General features: G+C 43.5%; 1 protein-coding gene and 1 long non-coding RNA gene across 3 annotated transcripts in view; one reads left to right on the top strand and one right to left on the bottom strand.

Annotated features, from left to right (window-relative positions):
• CDH5 (cadherin 5) overlaps positions 1–20800 on the top strand; it is a 29037-nt gene extending 8237 nt beyond the window's left edge. Inside the window, exons 1-12 of one of the 2 annotated variants that reach the window (XM_041462839.1) lie at positions 2984–3106; positions 7612–7813; positions 10024–10312; positions 10400–10516; positions 11201–11365; positions 11755–11942; positions 13643–13896; positions 14482–14624; positions 15173–15297; positions 16714–16822; positions 17172–17417; positions 18187–20800. In XM_041462839.1, the coding sequence (XP_041318773.1) occupies positions 7625–7813; positions 10024–10312; positions 10400–10516; positions 11201–11365; positions 11755–11942; positions 13643–13896; positions 14482–14624; positions 15173–15297; positions 16714–16822; positions 17172–17417; positions 18187–18680 (2319 nt within the window). In that variant the 5' untranslated portion in view covers positions 2984–3106; positions 7612–7624 and the 3' untranslated portion in view covers positions 18681–20800. Of the gene's footprint in view, positions 1–2983; positions 3107–7611; positions 7814–10023; positions 10313–10399; positions 10517–11200; positions 11366–11754; positions 11943–13642; positions 13897–14481; positions 14625–15172; positions 15298–16713; positions 16823–17171; positions 17418–18186 lie in introns of those variants that run through there. The other variant, XM_041462837.1, reaches the window with a different exon arrangement.
• On the bottom strand, positions 201–5612 carry LOC121351009. The gene is made up of 3 exons (XR_005954746.1): positions 5226–5612; positions 4599–4660; positions 201–1889 (listed from the first exon to the last, which is right to left on the bottom strand). It is a non-coding gene; the product is annotated as an uncharacterized LOC121351009 (long non-coding RNA).
• Positions 20801–21052: the final 252 nt, after the last annotated feature.

The following is a 21052-nucleotide window of genomic DNA, read 5'->3' as shown; positions in this document are numbered from 1 at the left end:
CTGCCTGCTGAGAGTGGGGAATGAGGAGGATTGTTAGACTCGCTCAGACTGTGGCACTGTATAAACATTTTACCCCTCGTTATATTTTGGACTGACATATTTGTACATGAAGTAAAAGGCTTTATGCATGGCAAGACTGGACAATGCCACTTATTTAAAGGACTTGAATCCATTTTGGGAATACTTCAGGGAAAGTAAAGTATTACTTGGCTATAGGAGACTCAGAAGCCTCAAGCAGCACCAGAACATTTCAGTGCTTCATGCTTTGTGTCTGTCCCATTTCCAGCTGGTTCTCATCAGCTCTCAAGTGTCTCTACAGCTTCTGTGGTGACAACCAACGTGATCATGGACAATGAGCAAAGCCAGGGATTCTGCACTGGCAGGAGACAGAGCTGCCTGCTGAGAGTGGGGAATGAGGAGGATTGTTAGACTTGCTCAGACTGTGGTCTGAGTGTGAGTGTGAGTGTGAGGGTGAGTGTGGCTCTGACAGACCTTCGCTGCTCCTTGTCCTCTGGGCAGAAGGTCAGCTGATTTACCCAGATGGGATTTCTTGCTGGACATACCAGGATGGTCACAGAAAAACAGTCATCCCTTAAAACAACAATTGGCTGCCTCACCAATCTGATGAGAAGGATTGTCATACTCTCACTGCTCATTTTAATGACTCCAAAGCATTGTTTTACCTCCATCACATCTGTCATCCACAGCAAACAACCCTCAGTTCCAGAGTGCACTGTCATTTCAACAGAAGTCATTCAAGAATTATTAATTTAGCTAGTCCAAAAATAGTCCTTCCTTAAGGTCCATGAACCCAGTAACTGAAATATTAACATATATTTAATTTGCTTCTCAATTACCAGATATACAAGAAAGAAACTCAGATAAAAACCAGATTACTACAGATTGACAGGAAAATTACTTTATTAAAAATGAGAATAGGAATCAAAGCTTGTGCATATGACCCAGAGGAGCAGCCCCTCTGGGGTGGCTCATTTTCCTGAGTAAGATTTTTGACATGACACAGAAAAATAAGTCCCATATTTTCTTGACCTATGTGGAAGTTGCACACTTTTGTACAGACTCTCCAGGTCTTCTTGTATTAGATCATGTAAGGGATTCATTTCCACAAACAGAAGAGTTTCATATCCCCAGACATATTTAAATTAACACTGTCCACAAAAGGCTACAGATATCAAAACAATACGAGACAACCAGGCACAGCCTATCATCCCTTCTCTCTCAGATATTCCCAGGAACAGAGATTCTTTGAGGTTTTCTTGAATTCTAACAGAAGCCAATTTCTGAGCTGTGCAGGTGTTATGCAAAGGGAAATCAAGATCTAAGCCAAGCAAATGTGTATTTGTGAACAGGAAATTGAATCTGAGCCTACACCAGAAACGCACATAAACGTGTCCATTCTTTATCAGATACAAATCAGGCAGGAGCATAGGCAGCACCCTCTAAACTGCAAATCTGCTTTTGAAAGTTTTTAGGAAATGCATATTAAGAGAAGGTTAACTAGAAATTGAGAGAAACCAGCAGAGGTTAAAAATCCTTCCACCTTTGAGATTTTGGGCCTTGGTGCTTCAGTGTCTGACAGAACCCTCTCAATTCAGTCAGATTTATCAGCAAGAAACAAAAGGCATCTTCCTCCCTCACTCTTTCTGCTTACAGCCAAAATCTTCCTGGACCATACATTTCTGGTTTTCAGCTCTCACTCTGCGTTCTCTCAGGATTCACTGCAGCACTTTGAACCAGCAGGTCACTCGCTAAAATGCAAGCGGGGCTGTCAGGATCTCTGGGAGGTGTCCTGGGTAGATCCATCTTTGCTGCTCACCCATCTTTAGGGCACAGGCTGTCACTCACTAACTTGGAGAATGGCTTTGCTTCTTTGAAAAGAAAAAGAAAAGAAAAAAATTTTTAAAAGGAGGATAAAAATAAGGGGGAAAAAATTGAAAAAACCCACCAAACCAGGTCTTGCCTCCCTCATTTTCTTCCCAGTTCTGTATCTGAAATAACAGAAAGACTTGGAGCACAATTTGGCTGCCTGCTTTCCACCAAGGCAATAAATATTTAATGTAGACAAAGCAAGCATTTACAGGTCTTTTAAAGTCAAATTTCTTCATTTCCCAAAGAGAAATCTGTCTTAGCTGAGGACTCCATCCACCCATGAGGTGAAGTTGTATTTTGCATCATCCAGGAGAAACTTTCAGATGAGCTGAACAGGCAGGAAAATAAATCATCAGTAAATTTCCCCCATGCCTACCAGAAACTTGAAGCTCAAATCACAAAGCATTTTCAGATTAGAATTAATTCTCCTTTTCCCTGGAAGGAAAATATGAGGAGCCCAAATGAGAAGTGCTGAATTATGCCCTCACCTGTGTTTATACACTGCTGCAGCAACCAAGACAACAAGAACTGAGCAGCACCAAATGCTGCACGAGTGCTCTCACAACGCTGAGATTTTTAAATCTCAGTTTGCTTAAGATATTGCTCAAGTGTCTGTTCATTCCAAGGTACTATCCCAAGCAGAAAATGTCATTTTCCAATCAGTTTTCAGGCAGGCATTTGCACTCCAGATTGTTTAGTCATCACAGTGGCTATTTACTTCAAAGTACCATCACTGCATACGAAATGGCATTTTAGAACCAGTTCCAGGCAGGCATTTGCACTCCAGACTGTTTAGTCATCAGTGGAAATCACTTTTCACATGCACAAAATCGACACAAGGACAATCAAAACTCCAGCCCCAGGTAGTGAGGCACGAGGCCCGCTGAAATCAGCTCAACAACCTGGAAAGGAACAAGCAGCAGAGTGTTCTCAGGAAAGAACACTGCTGTGCCTTGCTGGGACATGTGACAGACACAGAAACATTGAGTTCTGCCCTGCCACAAGCTACATCCGAAAATAAAATTAAAAAAAAAAAAAAAAAAAAAAAAAAAAAAAGATTCCTCTGAGTCAAAATTGCATGATTTCCTTAGGCAGCTGTTCTCAGTGTCACTGGGGTTTCAGGACCTCCCCAGTTCCTGTTGTCACCGGGTGCCCTCAACTCCTGTCCCACGGGAGCCCCAGCAGCAGCAGGAGCACGGAGGGAACGGGAGCAGAGGTAACAACACAGTGGGGACACAGTGGGGACCTTGGGGACACAGCAGGGACACAGCCGGGACACAGTGGGGACACAGTGGGGACCTTGGGGACACAGCAGGGACATAGCAGGAACACAGTGGGGACACCTCCTGCTGCTCCTCTGGGAGCTGGGCACAGCTGTGGAGACCAGTTCTGAGGGAACAGCCACAGCTGGGGGCACAGCTGGGGACACACCTGAGGACACACCTGAGGACACACCTGAGGACACACCTGGGGACACACCTGGGGACACAGCAGGAACACAGCTGGGGACACAGCAGGGACACCTCCTGCTGCTCCCCTGCGAGCTGGCACAGCCATGGGCAGCGGTTCTGAGCCGAGGTACGGGGACAGCAGAACCTGAGAGCGTTGTCCCTCCTGGCCCTGGTCCCTGCCAGGGCACCACAGACCCATCCCAGCCCTCTGTGCTCCAGTGCCCCTTTTGGAACAGAGAATGGTTTTTGTCTGCCTGCAGGGCTGTCAGAGACATGGGGAGCTTTATCAGCCCAGGTTTGCACAGCCCTCTGTGGCCCCTGAAAGGCAGCATTCAGTATTGCTAAGGCTATTTTCTTTTAATAATCTGCCTGCTCACAAAACTACAGCACTGCAAAGGAAAAATATAATTTATCCCCTCTTGTGTTTGGTTAACCTTCTGTTCCTTAGGGCTTGCTGCATTCACACATTTACTTTTGGTCTTACCCATCCTATAGATGAGAAATTAATGTTAAAATGGGTTCTGTATGGCCAGGCTGTTCAGAGGCATTCTGCTCCCTGAGACCAGGTCAGATTCTTCTCTCTGTATGTGCCATGGTTTCATTGAGCACAGCAATTTTGGAGATGTTTAGATAGTATATCAGAGTATATTTTTTCCATCTGAAAAATAATTTTTCAGTGCTATTTGCTCCAAGAAAGACTATTTTTTTTTTTTTTTGTATGGGGTTTTTCATTTTCATTTAGATGAATCATTTAGATTCTTACTGGAATCATTCAGATTCCAGTAAGAGAAAATAATCTTTCGCTTCCAGCCTTTCTCACAATCAGTTATGCAAATTATCTCAACAACAGGGACATGACCCTTTTAAAATGTGTTCGTTTTCTTGTGTATGACAGCCACTTTTAGCAAATTTCTCTCTCAAGATGTTCATTATCACCACTCTACCATTATCCATTTGGGGTTTTGGATGCTGAAAAATTCTCAAAGATAAGCATAAGGTTTTAGTATGATTGACCAGGAAAATAAATAATTTCAGAGGCAACTGTCCCTCATGTCCTAAAATCTCATACAGTAGCCTGGTTTGACCTTTGTTTAGCATACAAGCATAGAACAAATTTCTTTGCCAGCTAAACTAATATTGCAAAAGGACTAATACACACTTTTAGAGTTAGAAGTAAACTAGATGAGAGGCAAATACCAGGAAAAAAAAGCAAACCACAAATGTTCATAAGAATATTTCATCCAATGGTTTCATTACCTGGAGACTGTATTTATATCAGCTGTTCATCACCTTTACAGTTGATTACTTGCCAAAACAACCTGTAAAATGCAAACTTTTAATTAGTACAGTATTGTCTGTATCTCCACCCGACATTTTTTTAATAATTACTCCCAGTCTGGAAGAAGAAACTGCACTATATGAGTCATGTGTCACACAAATCACTTTGAATACCAGAATTTCTCAGTTAACTGTCTATAGTACCCTGCAGACCAAGAATTATTTGCTAAAATAATTCAACACATAAAATGAATAATAAGGGTGGGAGAACCCATCATTTGCTGGAAGAAAATTTAAGAGCAAAGCAAAAAAACTCAGCTGCTTGAATAAACCACTCCCTGCTAACTTTCAGGAACATGTATGGTCCCTGATTAGAGTAAAGAAGCTGGAGCTGTTGGGCTGATCAGCCAGGGACAGAGGGACAAGGGGGCTGTGTGAGGCCAGAGCAGGGCAGGACCCGTGGCTGCGTTCCCACCGTGCTGGAAACGGGGGGTCCTTGCTTGAAGGGATGCACCTGATTCCCACCCCTCAGTCCTGCCTGCCCAGCAGACACAGAAGAAAGGAAAAGCTGATCCCTAGAGGAAAAAAAGGAAAAGCTGATCCTACCTGTTATCCCTCAGAAACGTTCTTGCTCCTGATTCTGTGGGAATACTCAGGATGGCAATGTACCCTTCTGCTGCTGCCCCTGGCACTTTGGGTGAGAGCTGCTGGGAAGGAAATTGCCATGGCCAGAAAAGAGCATTTAGTACAGCTTGTCAGGAGCTGGCACGCAGGGAAAGTGCCTTCCCACCAGGACTGAGCCCCACTCCAGCACTGCTCACAGGGCCCTGCTGTGTGTGCTGCCAGGGAAGGGCATTCCTGGACATCCTGAGCACTTCAGTGACAACAGCAAAGGCTGCCACGTGGAAAACGAGCATGGTGCCCTGGGGAAAGCATCCTCAGGGTCAGCCTGCCCTGGGGAAAGCATCCTCAGGGTCAGCCTGACCTGGGGAAAGTGTCCCCAGAGTCAGCCTGTCCTACGGAGCAAGGCACTCCCATGTCCCTGGAGAAGAGCGAGGAAAGAGCTCCAGAGTGCACTGTCATTTTCCAAAAATGAGCAGCTTGAAAGTTGCCAAAGGTGAAGCAGAGATGAATTTCTGCAAGGGGCTCTCCCACCTCAGTCTGTGTTTGAGCTGCAGTGCCAGAGGGCAGCCAAGGACCTCCAAACTACTGCCAAAGGAACCCTCCTCTTCCCAGGGAGGTTGGACAAATACGAACAAGGAATCCATTGATCAGGAGTTAAAGGAATTGAAGCCCCTTTAAAATCTACAAACACAAAGATGGACGTGCTGAGGGAAAGAGGCAGCTAAATGCCAGCTGAAATGCACGTGTATGTACATAGATTCAGCCAGCACTTTCTGTTTTAAAACCAGGCAGCAGCTCAGCACTACAGGAGAGCTCCACTCAGCACAGGAACCAGAGAAAAAGGCTCTTTGAACCTTCAGTCTGCTCTTTGGCAAAACCACGGTCTGTGCTAGTTGGCATTGTCCAGTGGCTTCCTTTGGTTATTTTGGTGTTTTATAGTTTTATGGATAAAAGTCAGACTTAGGCAACCACAGCAGAATCATATCACTGCCTTCCAGTTGTAAAATGTTCATCTACACAAACAAAGTATAGAAAAACAACTAAATTATACTCATTTTTCTAAAAATATTCAAAGTCAAGCTAAGGGCACAGAATAGAAAAAACTAGCTAAATCAAAAAGCTTTGTTTGAATCTAGAAAACTGTATCAAACGCAGCTTATCTATCAAAAAGCACATTCAAAGGCACCTTATTCACTTCCTACCCAGCCACAAAGGAGGAACATTCCTCAGGTTATGTACAACAATGTGAGAGAGAGAAAAGTACAGCAAAGCAACATTTCATGGTAAATAAAATCTTTTTTACTGACGCTGATGCTGCACCATGGGATAACACTGATTGCCTGGTTACCAAAGAGTAATTTTGGAAACGTCTCAGCACCTTCCTGATGAAAATATTAATTTAATCTTGCATCCAGCAGCCTGTGTGATGTCAACTTCTCATCACAATTAGCAGGTTTATTTTTGATATGCATGCTGACAGCTCCTAAAAGCTAATGGAAAGTCATTTATGTGCAATTTAAAGTCTGATTACTTGAGTGTTAAAGTTCCCTGACAGTCCTTTATATCGGGAATGGGAAATTTAGGAAGAAAATGAATCAGCTTTGATAACATTAAAATAACTCCTCTGATAAGAAAGTCTGGCCTAAAGTTTGCTAATATTAACACAGGATGCAAAAATATGGTTTCACCTGAAAATCATTTCACAAATTATCATTTTGTAGATGTTAAAGTCTGGAAGTAGGGGATAAAGGAACTTTATGGGAGTCTCTAAAAGCTTCAGAAGACAAGGAATTGCATCAATAGATGAGCCCTTAAAGAAAGATAATTTGCTGTATTGTACTTGGAATTGATTGAAAATTTCACACTAGTAATGTTTTCCACCTAAAAAAACACCAGATTTTATTCTAAATCGATCTTTTCCATAGGAAGACATTGACTACAGCATATTTTGTGTCAGAGCATGCCAAAACACTGCATTTGGGTTTGTCTGGCCCGAACATTCCATTTGCAGTGGAGTTAACTCCAGCTGCCCTGGGCCTGGGCACCCGGAGACCTCGGCTCTGAAGGTGCTCCTCAGAGCAGTGACCGTCACTCAAGGGGATGCTGGCTCTTACACCAGCATTCAAAGCTCATTTTTCATTTAATTGAAATAGTTTGTGTTGTTTTCTACAGTTTTCATCCAGCTAAAATGCTTTCATAGAAGGAAGAAGCCTTCAAATTTTGATGCTGAGGCAAGTGAACAGAAACAAAGTGATCCAACTTCCCTACAGAAGCAGAAGGAATGTCCATTTGCACTTCCATCTGTGCTCCCTCTGCTGAATCTGATTCTGTAGTTATTTATATTTCTGCATTTCTATATCCTTTCTAGGCCACAGAAGAAGATGAGCCACCTTATCCTACTTTTCTCCTTGCTCTTGGTCCCAGCATTTGCTGACCGAGGAAGTCAGAAATCAACCCAAAACCTTTGTTCAAATGATGTCAGCCACAAACGCCAGAAGAGAGACTGGATATGGAACCAAATGCACATCAAAGAAGAGATTGATACACCTTTGCCACACCATGTTGGCAAGGTAAGCAGCAGCCTGTCAGCTATGACTGAAAATAGCAAATGAGGATCTTGAAAAAATTTGCAGCCTAGGCAGGAGGAATGAAAAGGAAATAGATATGGGACTTAATACCTACTTATTAACATGTTAAAATCTTCAAAATGTGGACAAAGAATAAATGAAGAGCAGTGCCATAGGAATTTTTTAATTCCTTTGAAGAATACAAATAAATTTAAGGGAATAGCAGGTCTGGAGATTCCAAATCCAGGAACATTGCCTGCAGGTTAGGGAGGAAGTCTCGTGACTGATGCATGTCAGGATTTTTCTGGCAGCACAAGATTCTTTCAGAAACCTCAGATATCAGCAAATAAAAATAAAAATCAGCAAATTAAAAAAACAGCAGTTTACATCTCTCAGCTTGTGCTCAAAACACGAGTGCTATATTTCGAAACACTGTTACACAATCAAAAATATTGTTGCACAAAGTGAAAGCAAAGAATTTTTTTAAATACTAACAAGCATTGACCTGCTTGCAAACTCATTTTCCTCAGGGCAGTGCTCATTAAAGTCTATCATCAGCTGCATGTGGCCCAGGGAAAGTTCTCCCAGTCCAGTGTTTGAAAGGGATGCGCTGCGGCACTGCAGATGAATGGAGCTGAGCGTTTCCCTGCCCTGTGCAGCACTCACTTCTGTCAGGGCTGTCTCAGCAGAGTCCAGCAGGCCTTGCTGGCTGCTCTGGGCTGCCAAAAAAGCACCACAGAGGGCCACAGGGTCCTCTCAGCTCCCACGGGGCATCTCTGCCTCGTTCCAGACCAACGCAGCCCCAGACTGAGGAGCAGCTTCTGTTCCTGGAGCTGTCCTAAACAAGAGCCATTCCCTCTGTCTGGCTCTGGGGCGGTGCAGCAGCTCAGTCTCCTGAAGGCTCCTGCAGTGGCTGCCTCTGCAGCACGGAGCCCCTGATTAACCCTTTAAAGAAAGGCCCCAGCAGCCCCTGAGCGACAGCTGCAGGAGTGTGTGACACATCTGGATTTTGTCTTGCACCACCTCAGTGCTTTCCTTTTGTCCTCAGCACCAGGAAAGGCATTCTGAGAGGTTTGTGCTTTTTACACTGAATAGGTACACAAAAATTGAGAAGGAAGGCACAGACTGTCCCATCTTTGGCCCGAGAGTGGGGTAATCTCTCATGTGGCACCTCCAGAGTTGTGAGCTGCTCCCCAGCAGTCCCAGCTGCCAGAAGCATGATTAAGGAATGAGGGATGGAAATATTAATGACACATTTCAAAAGAGAAAACCGAAATTTAAACACTGCTCAACAGTAAATTACAACTACAGGATAAATCAACTCCTGAGCTCCCAACAGGTGACATTTCTAATAACATCAGTAACAAAAGGCTGGAAGTACTCTGTCAGACCCATCAACCCTTGATAATTAGCTGTCTGAAATAAGAATGCTGATATAGTACGTGGAAAATTGCGGTTTAAACCTTCTAGCAGTGACCCTGTTTGTGTGAGGGTGTATAAAGGGAATATTATGTTATCTGCAGATCAACTAGTGTGCAAAAGCATTTAGAATTGGATTAAATTATATTTTTAACTGATTAATGCTCATTCCTCTTCTCACATCCCTTTTTCACTGCATATAACCTAACATTTTAACATCTATGGGATGGAAATGTAACCTTCCTGTCATACCATGAGCCTGAAGACTGCCTATTAAAGGATTTCGTGTGACTGAGCACCAGAAAGCTGTAAGCTGTGGCAGGAATTCTGCTAAATGCTAAGGAATAGAGGCTAATGCTGAATAATGTCAGGAGCTATGAATACAGATTTCCTCCTATAATCCTGTGAAACTGAGCAAAAAACCCTGGTAGGTCCAGAAAGTTGCAAACAAGGGTAACTCAAACTGAAAAGTGGCTTGTGTTATTTCAGACATAATGCAGCTAATTATTTGTAAGTGTTGGCTGCATGAACAATTTGTACCTTTAGGAAATATGAGGCATGAATTTACAAAAGCTTTGTTCTGTATGAGCAAGCAAGTTTCAGTGTGGGTGCAAGTGTCATCCTACAAACCCAGCTGCTGCTGTGGTGCTACTCAGTGCTGCCCCAGCTGACAGCAAAAGTCCTGAGGGCTCCCAGCGGGATGAGGAATTCCTGACTGTGAATCCTCTGGGAGAGACTGCTGCACCCAGCTGCCAGACCCCACCTCTATCTCCCTGAATTACACCTTCCCCCAGATCACATCCAGCGTGAGGAACAACAACGCCAAGTACATCATCGAGGGGGAATACGCCAACACCATCTTCAAGGTGGAGGAGACCAGCGGGGACGTGTACGCCTTCGAGAGGCTGGACAGGGAGAAGAAGGCAGAGTATGAGCTGACAGCCCTCATCATCGACAGGACAAACAACAGGTCCCTGGAGCGCCCCTCCAAATTCATCATCAAGGTGTACGACATCAACGACAACGCGCCCGTGTTCGTGCAGAAGGTGTTCAATGGCTCTGTCCCAGAAATGTCACCAGTGGGTATGTCCTCCAGCACTCACCTCCCCTCACGGCTGGCCTTAAAAAGCACCACTTATATTAATATGCACCTTGAAAATCCTTCTCTAGGAACCTCAGTCACCAAAGTGACAGCTGTGGATGCTGATGACCCCACAGTGTCGGGTCACGCCACGGTGACCTACGAAGTCACCACGGGAGGGGAATATTTCACCATTGATGACTCCGGTAAGTCAGACACATAAATGTCCTTGCACTTTGTCCATACCCTACTCTTTGAAGAAAACACAGTTTTAAGGCTTTTTCGTTTAAAAATATCATTTAAAAATATAGTTTTAAACATGATTCAGAAAGGTTTTTCATCCACACTCTACAATGCTACTGTCTGCATCTGGAAACGAACTAATAAAACCAGGATATCAGCTGCCGTGAATACAATGAGAAGATAAAAGGTCATTTTTTTCCCCACTTATGGAAAGATTAACCAGGAGCTGAGTTCATGTTTTCAGTTTAGCACAGACTCTGTTCCAGTGACCAAACAGGAAAAGGGAATACACAAATTCTGAAGCAGCATTCAGTAATCAATAATAATTTGCTTTCCTAAACTTCCTAGCTTAAATTTTGCCCAGTTTTAAAACCGATGTCAGTATCTCTTGTAAACACACTGGTTTGCTAGAGCAAAGAACGCAGGTAAAGAGGCTAAAGATCCATTAAAAGGAATATTCTGCACCTTCTCTCCTAAATATTCCATCATGCAGAAAAATTTCTAACATTTCTTGAAAAATACCACTGTAAAATTGGTACTTAAAGCTGAATGTGGGGAGATTAAAAAAAAGAAAAATTTGCCATCAAAATTGAAGAGATGTTGGACGTGCTGCAAAATCTTATTGTATCAAATATTATTTTTTACAGGTGTGATTTACACAAAAGAGCCTAACTTAGACAGAGAGACCAAGTCAACGTATGAGATTGTTGTTCAAGCCAAAGATGCTCCAGGTTTCTCTGGGGATTCCAGCACAGCCACGGTGATCATCGCGTTGTCCGACATCAACGACAACTTCCCAGTGTTCAAACACCGTGAGTGCCACACAGCCCCTGAACCCCCCTGGGGCCGGGGCTGGCACAAGCACAACGAGTTCAGCTCATGGTCCTGCACAATTCAGCTTTCCTTAAAAATGGCCAAAATAACTTTACATGTTAAGAAGCTCTTCTGTGTTTCAGCCAGAGCCACTTTTCCTGGGCGATGCACGCTTAGAGCAGAAAACAAAAAAACAGTATTAATTTAATCACGTTGCTAAAGATCTTGACAATTTGGGGTATTATTTATGCTTTCACATGTCTTAGAGATATGCGATGCTAAATTCTCAATGAAATATTTTTATGTGTATCTATCAAGTAAGAACAGTTTTAACTGAGTCCTAGCTTCCATGTACACACTCCTCATGTATTTTTCTTTTTTTTAACAGCATCATTTCACTTTAAAGTTCCTGAAAACATTTCAGTAGGAGGAGAAGTTGGCAGAGTCAAAGTAGAAGATATTGATGAACCACAGCACAGAAATACAAGATACAGCTTTATCCAAGGAGAGTTCAGGGACACCTTTGACATTGTAGCAAATCCATACACAAATGAAGGAATCATTAGGCCAAAGAAGGTACTTTTCCCCATAACAAAGATGGTTATTGTGGTTTTCCATGTGTAACAAGTGATTTTTTGGTTTAGGACTAGCAGCAGGAAACGCATGAAAGCCAGCATGAGATATATTGATCCTGAACAGCAGCTCTCCGAGCTCTGGGAGAAGAAGAGCTGGTGATTTCTAGTCCTTTTCAACCTCCAGACCTGAAAAACTTCAGAATTACTGCAGAGGGCAGTGGGGGCTGTGTCAGATATTCAGGTTAGGTGCTTTGGGTTCCTCTCCAACTTCAGGTGGTTGGATGCATCAAAGAGGCAGTGATTTAAGAGTTGAACCAACTGGCCAAGTCAAAGAATCCTTCCCTTCTGAAGCCCTCGTGAACCCAAAGCAGAAAATGTGAACAAGTCCATCTGACCTCCTTTCTAAAAGTATTTTTGCAGTTTGGCATTTGCTCCAATCCAAGCCACAGCTCCCTTACTTTCCTCAGGGTAAAGGAAAGAGCTTTTTTTTAAGAGCTTCCCCACTAATTTCTTATGTCTTTAAGACTCTCCAAAGCCTTTATTAAGGTATATCCTTCGGTTTTTAAAATTCTCAAATGCACATTATTTGTACCAAGGGACTGCTGCAGAGCACTGCCAAACCAAGACTTCATTGATTTCATTGACTTGCTGTTAAAAAAAAAAGAGGAGAGAGGACTATAAATCAGCTCCTGTAATCCTCAGATTGACAGGGATGTGTTTTTCGCTTCCAAATGCCTCTCTGTAGCTGCTAAGACTAGAAATGTCATTAAGAAGAGAAAACTTTCAGGAAAAACAGTACCAAGGATTTCAAGACTGGTGGTAAAATCCTTGGCTGTGGTCACACTGGGTATGAGCAGCTCTTCCCCAGCTTCCCAGGAGCTGGAGAATGCAGCACCTGCCCAGAGGAGGAGCAGTCACAGACCCCACACACCCTCCCTGAGGGATTTGGAACCAGCTCTTCCTCCGGCACACAGTGGGCAAAGTCCACCCTTGTTTTCAATGTAATTTTGGCCATGTATATGTCATAATTTTAAATACAAAGCCATGTGAGATAAAATGTCAGCTGCTGGATAAGTCCCATCATTTCCCCTTGCAATGTCTACCCAAAGAGGAAAACAAGAGTCACCATAACTGCTGTGTATCTCAGTGGTTTTAGAATCTCAGGTGGCAGAACAAAGGAAACTTTGAAAGGAGCATTTCTTACTGCCCAAGCTCCTGGCCTTCCTCCCATTGTGTGATTCCTTTTGTAGTCTCAGGCAAGGGGAAAAACAAGGAAGAGGATGTCATTTATTACTGAATGCCCCAGCTGTCATCCAGTACAGATCTGCAATCTGCCTTGAGTGCCTTCAGAACACAAAGCATAGCCAAGAGGAGAATCTCTTCCCCAGCCTTGGGGGGACAGGAGCTCACCAAGTTTTAGCAGTTACAGCATTATAAAAAGACAAGTATTTAACCCAAAAGAAAATTATTTTGCCTCAAACTACTGGATAAATCTGTTCCACACCAGAGGTACCTTAAGCCATGCTACGATAGAGAAGTTCAGCTGGGAAATGCTCTCCCACGGGTCCAGCCAAGATGAAATTTGGTAGCATTGCCAAACATGAAATAGAGCACAGATCTTAAATCTGCACAGAGAGCAAATCAAAGTTTGCTTAGACATCACCAATGAAAGAGTATCTGTAACTGTCTTTTTGGTTTTAGCCCCTGGACTTCGAAACAGTGTCAGAATACAGATTCAGCATCGAGGCCACAGACCCCACCGTGAACCTTCGGCATTTCAAACCCGGCAACCCGCGGAGCATCGCGACCGTCACCATCGAGGTCACCGACGTGGACGAGCCTCCTGTCTTCACCAAGCTCCCCTACGAATTCAAAGTCAGGGAAAACCACGCAGAAGTGAAAACACTCGGCTCAGTTCATGCCGAGGACCCCGACGCAGCTAAACGGAAAATCAGGTAAGACAACAGCAGCTTTAGCAATTCTGTTTGAAAGTGCAGAATGGCACCAAGAATTTGACAAAGAACCCAGACTTTGGCCCTATTTTTTTAGAATCTGCATGCCAAACAAAACAAAACAAAAAAAAAAAAAATCCAATTTAATTTTTCCAGCACTGCAGCCATGGAGATACATATATATGCTCACCAAAAGCTGAACATAAATTTCATTTACCTGTGTCATTACCACATGGACTTACTGATAAAACATTTGCACATCTAGGGAAAAAAATATAAACTTGGGTATTTTTACATGGTTGTAATTTATTGTTATATTTTTTATTGTAAAAGCTCTCTCAATCATGTGTTTAGAGAAGAAAATAGACTTCTGAAAGAGCAAAGTACAATAATATGGAAACTCTTCCAACAAATGTATTTCACTGTCACAGGTTGCATAGTTTTCGGGCAATATTCTCAGCCCTCCTGGTCAAGATATTAATGTAATTTGTCACACAAGAACTCTCTGACCTTCCTCTGAGAAGAAATGAAATGAAACACAGCATTACCAGCCGTGCATTGACATATCTTGTTTTAAACAAAATCCAGATATATTCAGCGTAGAGCAAATCCTAATGGAGACTACGTCAGGGTATCCAATAACGGAGTTATTCAACTTCCCAAGCCTCTGGACAGAGAATTCAGCTCCTCATACAACATCACTGTGGCAGCTGTGGAGATCCTTGAAGATGGTAAGTGCCACCCATTTCCCAGTTTGAAAGAAATCTGGGTACACCTTTTCAGCAAGGCTATCAAAAAGGAAAGGCACAACCTGACAACCTGTTCCTGCTGAGCTAGGAAAGAAAGGAGTGCTTCTTCCCAATCAAACAAGTCCCTGCAAATAGGTCAGAGATCATTTTAAGCTTTGACCCCTGGCTTTGCTCAGCTCCAAGGAGGCAGGCCAGTCCCAGCTTGGTTTGATATTTCACAATGCAGACATGGCCTGTTCTGTGCCTGCTGCTTTAGTGCCAGAGAACGATGCTCAACCCATCAGCATGCAGTGGGAAGAATCAGGAAGCCATAATCTACTGTCATTTTACTTCTGAAAGATCCTTTACGATTTAACCACTATGAGAGGTTTTAGGAAAATGTCTAAATCTCAGAGGAAAAGTTTGAGTTATGATGGAGCCAGAAAATCTTCATCATGTGGGAGGCACAGAAGGGGGCAGAAGGTGTGGGAAGGGGAGCTCAGCCAGCACGGGGACCCCGGGCTGTGACCTGTACCCCGCTGTCCTTCCAGGCCGGCTTTCCGACAGAGAGTCACACGCCCACGTCCACGTCATCGTTGATGATGTAAATGATAATGCTCCAGAGCTTGTTTCTCCTGAGGAACCCCGAGTGTGTGAAAATGCTGCACCTGGAAAGGTGAGACAGGGAGAGCATTTCCCTGAAACCTGAGTTACTGTTTGTCAGCTCAAGTGAAAGATGTCTTTTAATAAAAGTGAGTCTCCGTTTTCATGCTAAAACGCCCGATCATTTCACTGATTTCCAAAACATCAGTGGTTAGGAATTATCCCTTAAGGATATTGCACTGTTGGAATATTGACTTTTATCTGCTTGCACACATGGGCTGCACTGCTCCTCTCCCCCCAGGCTCTCACATCTGTGTAATAACAGCTGAGCCATGAAGGACAGTTAAGCTTTGCACAGCAAGAATCAGCAGCTCAGTTCTATCACACAAGTGCTTGAATGTGGTACTGAGGAGGAAACCATTTCAAACTAGGAAGAGAAACATTGCTGCATGGAACATTATTTTGTAGTCACAGAGTGCATGGATCTGCACATCCAAACTGTTACTACTTGGGACAGTGTTGGTATTTTGGATCTATGTGTTTGGCCTCAGACACAAGTGTTCAGCCCATGCTGTAATATTTGTTTGATTAAGACACTTTGAGTCATGGTTTAGGGGAAGTACTCGCAAGTTTAGTGTATTTAGGATGGAGAGGAGAACTGGAAGCACAAAAGGGAAACATCATGGGCTGAGATAAGAACAATTTACTGGAAACAGCAATGAGATAAGAAAATGAACAGTAATAGCAATGATATAAATAACAGAAATATATATATAGAAAAAAATAGAGAGAGTGCAGAGCAGCTACAGCACCCCTGGCTCAGCACTAGCATTATCCTCCACCACACCTGCTCAAAGAGAATGAACCCCTTCTCCAGGAAGAGAGTCCCTTTCCTCTCCCAGAAATGACATGGGGTGTTCAAGAATAACCACTGTGCCCCCTCCCAGCTACTGGGAAAAACATTAACTCTTTCCTGGCCAGAACCAGGACACTTTGTCACTGCCTAAACTATCTGATAAAACACGCAAGGTATTAATTTCACTTTAGTTTAATTTATAAAATACCTTTGGTATATAAGCAGACACATTTTTTTTATTTTATACATCTAATGTACATCAGGTTGAAGATTTCAAAACCCAAGCATGTCCTTCAGGCATGGCAGTCTCAAAGGCATTCCAAGAATGACAGTTACACCTCAGAGTAGGATGAGGACTTCAGAAGACACCATCTTAGACACTTCAATAAGCCATATGTCTTTAAAAACGTGGCTTTTTTCATGCTTTCATTGCACAAAATTTGAAGAGGCAAAACTGGTCTTTTTGAAGACCCACAAAGAAAAAAGTGAAACTGAAAAACCTTGAAGAGGAGTACCCTGAGATGTCTGTGTCCTGAAGGGTTACACAGGACACACAGCCCAGCTCAAACACTCCACATGCTTTAACACTGGAGGCAATGTACACTGAAAACTTGACCTCTTCCATCCTTGCAGGTGATTGTTAGGATTTCAGCTGTTGACAAGGATGAAACATCACCCAGAGGTTTCTTCAGATATTCACTGGCCACAGAAGACAGCAACTTCTCCCTGATTGAGAACTACGGTAGTGTATCCCTGCAATGCCCTTCCTCAGCTGCCCAGAGCAGGACCCCGGGGCTCAGGGAAGACAAGCTGCAGCACTGACCTGTGGTTGGGCTAGCTGAGCTAAGTAACTCTATTTTTAAAGGCTCAACATACTGGAAAAAAAAATTATGTTTAATGAAACCAAAGTTTCACTGGGTTCCTGAAAGGCTGGCACTAAGGGGAAGAGGCACCAGCTGACTGTGAGGACAGTCTGGTGGAGATTATCACCTAATGGGATGTCCTTACTTCTGGTGGAGATTATCACCTAATGGGATGTCCTTACTTCTGGTGGAGAGTATCACCTAATGGGATGTCCTTACTTCTTCCAGACAACACAGCTAACATCACTGTCAAATACGGACAGTTCAATCGGGAACTCGCCAAATTCCACTACCTGCCTGTGCTCATCTCAGACAACGGCGACCCCGACCTCACCAGCACAAACACCCTGGTCATCAGTGTCTGCAAGTGCAACGAGAAAGGCAACTTCACCTTCTGTGAGGAGAGGGCAAAGCAGGTTGGCGTCAGCATACAAGCGCTGGTGGCAATTTTTATCTGCATCTTCACAATCATTGGTATGTATCTGACTTTTGGAATGTTCTCTGCAGCGCAGCCTGAGGATTGTTTTGTTCTTTCTTTAGCTGAGATGTACAAAAGCTTTGTGGCTATGAAATGGTCATGAAGCCAGAAATGCTGTACCTATTTGATTCATCTCACATGCTCTTCCTCTCTGGCCTGTTACAATAGCTTCAGCTGCAAAGCTGCTCACTCCTCCAGACAGGCTATTGCACACATGTGTGATATACTTGATTTACTGGTACCAGCCTCATACACAGCTATAAAACAGGAAATTTGGGCTGGGGCAATAACAACAGGATTCCAGGTTCCTATGGCAGAGCTAGTATGGAAACCCTTGAAGCAGTACAGTGAACATAAATACATTTGTAACAAATCAGCAGACCAGTACCTGTTTGCTGTATTTGAAATCTGTCAGAGAAGGCTGAGTACCTTTTCCTTGCCTGAGAACTGGCCTGTTTTACAAGTACCACATAAGCATCTGATGCTCGGCATTAAGAGTTCTAGGCAGTAGTTGATTCAATGACCTTGTGACACCATGTATTTATACTTGTGATTCCAGCTCAAGAGTCAGGGGGACAATCTCTGTCCAGAGTGAACTCCTTCAACAAATCTTACAGTTAAATAGAAATTTTAAAAATAAATATATGTTAAAAAAAACACTCCAAAAAAGAAACCCACTTCAGACTACGTTACATATCTTAAATGCAATTTGTCTTAGTGTCTTACTTCTCTATTCACACACATTCATCTAAGTTTCCTTTGCAGTAATTGTGTTGCTGATTCTGCTGAGAAAGAGGCACAAGAAGGACCTGAGTGGGCTCGGGAGGAGCGTGGCAGAGATCCACGAGCAGCTGGTCACCTACGACGAGGAGGGCGGGGGTGAGATGGACACCACCAGCTACGACGTGTCCGTGCTCAACTCCGTCCGCAAGAACGGCCTCAAGGCAGAGGCCGCTCCCTCTCCGTATGCACAGGTCCAGAAACCTCCTGGGGACATCCCCCCTGGAGCAGGGGGCATGGAGATGATGATTGAGGTGAAGAAGGATGAGGCTGACAATGACAGGGATCTGCTGCCCTACGACACCCTGCACATCTACGGCTACGAAGGCGCCGAGTCCATCGCGGAGTCCCTCAGCTCTCTGGGCTCGGGCTCCTCAGACTCAGACATTGACTATGACTTTCTCAATGACTGGGGACCCAGGTTCAAGATGTTAGCTGAGCTGTATGGATCAGAAGCAAGTGAAGATTTTGTGTATTAAGCTCAAAATAGCCATGAATGTTCCCCCTCCCACTAGAAATAGACACCAAGAGACTGCCAGTGGCCAGTGAGGAACTCACAGCTCTTCCCTCAAGGATTTCAAACAGGCATGGAAAAAACCTGCAGTAGGGTTAAAAAGACACACAGAGATCACCTATATTAACTTCCTCACTAACATTCATTTTTTGGCCCAAAATTCTCGCTCACTGATCTGCTCAAGTCTTCCAGGACACACCTCCTCTCCCCATCTTCCCCACTTCTCCTGGTTTTGTCCCCAGTTTCTCCCTCAATCCTCTCCTTCTGTGCTGTTTCCATCCACATGCATCCAAGGTCACCCTCTGCTGGGACAGGCTCAGTGGCATTGGGAAGGGATGTTTCAACCCCCCTGGATCTCCAGCTGGCTGCTTTGCCTGCCCCTCTTGCAACATCTTTATTGATATTCCACACTTATGCTCACCCAGCAGAAGAGAGGAGGAACATATGGTCTATCACTTAGGATTAGAAATTATTCCATTACTCTCAAAAAGAAGCATTATTTTTTTTATTTCCCTTCTATTAATTATTTTTGCTTTATAGCCTTCTACTACATCTATGAGTTACTCAAGATAAAATTAGACAGGATTTTTAGACACACAATCTGGTTTAATCTGTCATTTTTAACAGCCTGATGACAATTTCAGGCACATTTTTGGCATGGTAGAATTTGCTCTAGCTAGCAGCAAAATTGTTTTTTCTGTCTGTAAGTAGGATCTCAGTGTTACTCAATGGAACATATCCTGCAGGGCAGGAAATGTGGAGATCAGGGGAATGTCAAGACTCCAACACTGTAAATCTCTCTAGATGGAAATACAGGTCTCTCTAGATTTCTAAAGAGGTTGAATGAGGGGTTTATTCAGCATAATTAAAGCAATAGCATTTTTTCAGGGACAAAAAATGAAGGGCCTCATTACTGTGAAACTGTTGTGCTTTTTTTCTAAGCAGGTACTGTAAAAGGAGTATTTTCCACCTAGGAAAATACTGTAGACTCCCAAACCAGAATGCTACAGACCCACACACCGGGCTGCGTAAAAGCACCATAAATGTAAGGCAGGTTTGGAGCTGCGGCCACCACGTCTCTGGAAAGGGACTGTGCTCAGTTTCCCACCTGGTGAAGAGCCACAGAATGACCAGAATGAAACTTCCCACATTGGAAGGGACCCAGCCAAACACATTTTGGGAAAAGCAGGTCCCTTGGGACCATGGCCTGTCTCTGGCTTCCAGCAGTGCAGAGTCCTGTTGCCTCCAACAGGAACAGAGCCCTACTACACAGATCCTCCACTGTGCAGGATCTGTGCTGGAGCTGTATGTATTAGTTTAGTTGATTTGATTATTTAAATCTGGTAGCTAACCAAATAATACTAAATCTTTTTTTTTTTTTTTTCTTAAACAAGTATAGTGGAACCTTGCAAATTTACTTTTTACTTATTCGCATCATCTCCAATTCACACTCCCCCCAGAACGTTTTCTTGGCAGGAAATAACAATGCACAATAATGGTCTCACACTTCTCCTCACTGCTGTAAAAAGTTGTCCAATGTAATACTTGGCTGGACTCTAATACGACATCAACAATGTAATCACTCAAATTTTCAAATATGAACTAAAGGAAAACTCAGGAGAATTCTGTCCACTGGTCAAATCAGTCTTAGATCCTATCCTTTGTTCTTAAAATGTACATTTTGGGGTGACAGCCTTGGTTTTATTTTGAATGGGCTCATTCTCTTTTGCTTAATCCAGCCAGCAGTATGTGCTCTAGGGGTTCCACATATTTGTGTATTATAAAGAATGCTAACTAATAATACTTACAGTTTAAGGATTTTGTCAGTACCTGTGGTATTGGCTATCAGCAGGTAAAGTTAGTTAGGAAATGATTTAGTGCAGTAAGTCAAGTACTTTGGTAGGTATCAGCCAGATTCTATTACCTGGAATTGCTGTTTTTAAGCCTGATTTTTTTAAAGTTATTTCAAGGAACACTGTATCCATTTCCAATGTATATGATGTTTGCACTGGACGGTTTCTTTTTATATTCCTGTACTGTATTATGTTGTTTTTTTACTACATAAAAGCCAGTCTCAAGTTTGGATTTTCTGCGCATTAACGAGTTCCACTCAGGAGACAACACCAGGCTTTGTGCCCCAGTGAGCCCAGCCATAAAAACCCTCCAAGTGAGCCCAGCCTAGGCACCAAGAACTTTCTGTAAAGGCAGTTTTCTCCCTCTCCTTGCCCAGCTGTTGGCAGAGAAAAGCCCCAGCAGGGCAGCTGGGAAGGCTGGACTCTGCTGGACCCTGCGGGATTCTGCTGGACCCTGCTGGACCCTGCGGGACCCTGCGGGATT

The sequence above is a fragment of the Pyrgilauda ruficollis genome, unplaced genomic scaffold (assembly GCF_017590135.1).
Source record: "Pyrgilauda ruficollis isolate IOZ18807 unplaced genomic scaffold, ASM1759013v1 scaffold160, whole genome shotgun sequence".
Taxonomy (NCBI): domain Eukaryota; kingdom Metazoa; phylum Chordata; class Aves; order Passeriformes; family Passeridae; genus Pyrgilauda; species Pyrgilauda ruficollis.
This window is presented reverse-complemented; position numbering and strand designations above follow the sequence as displayed.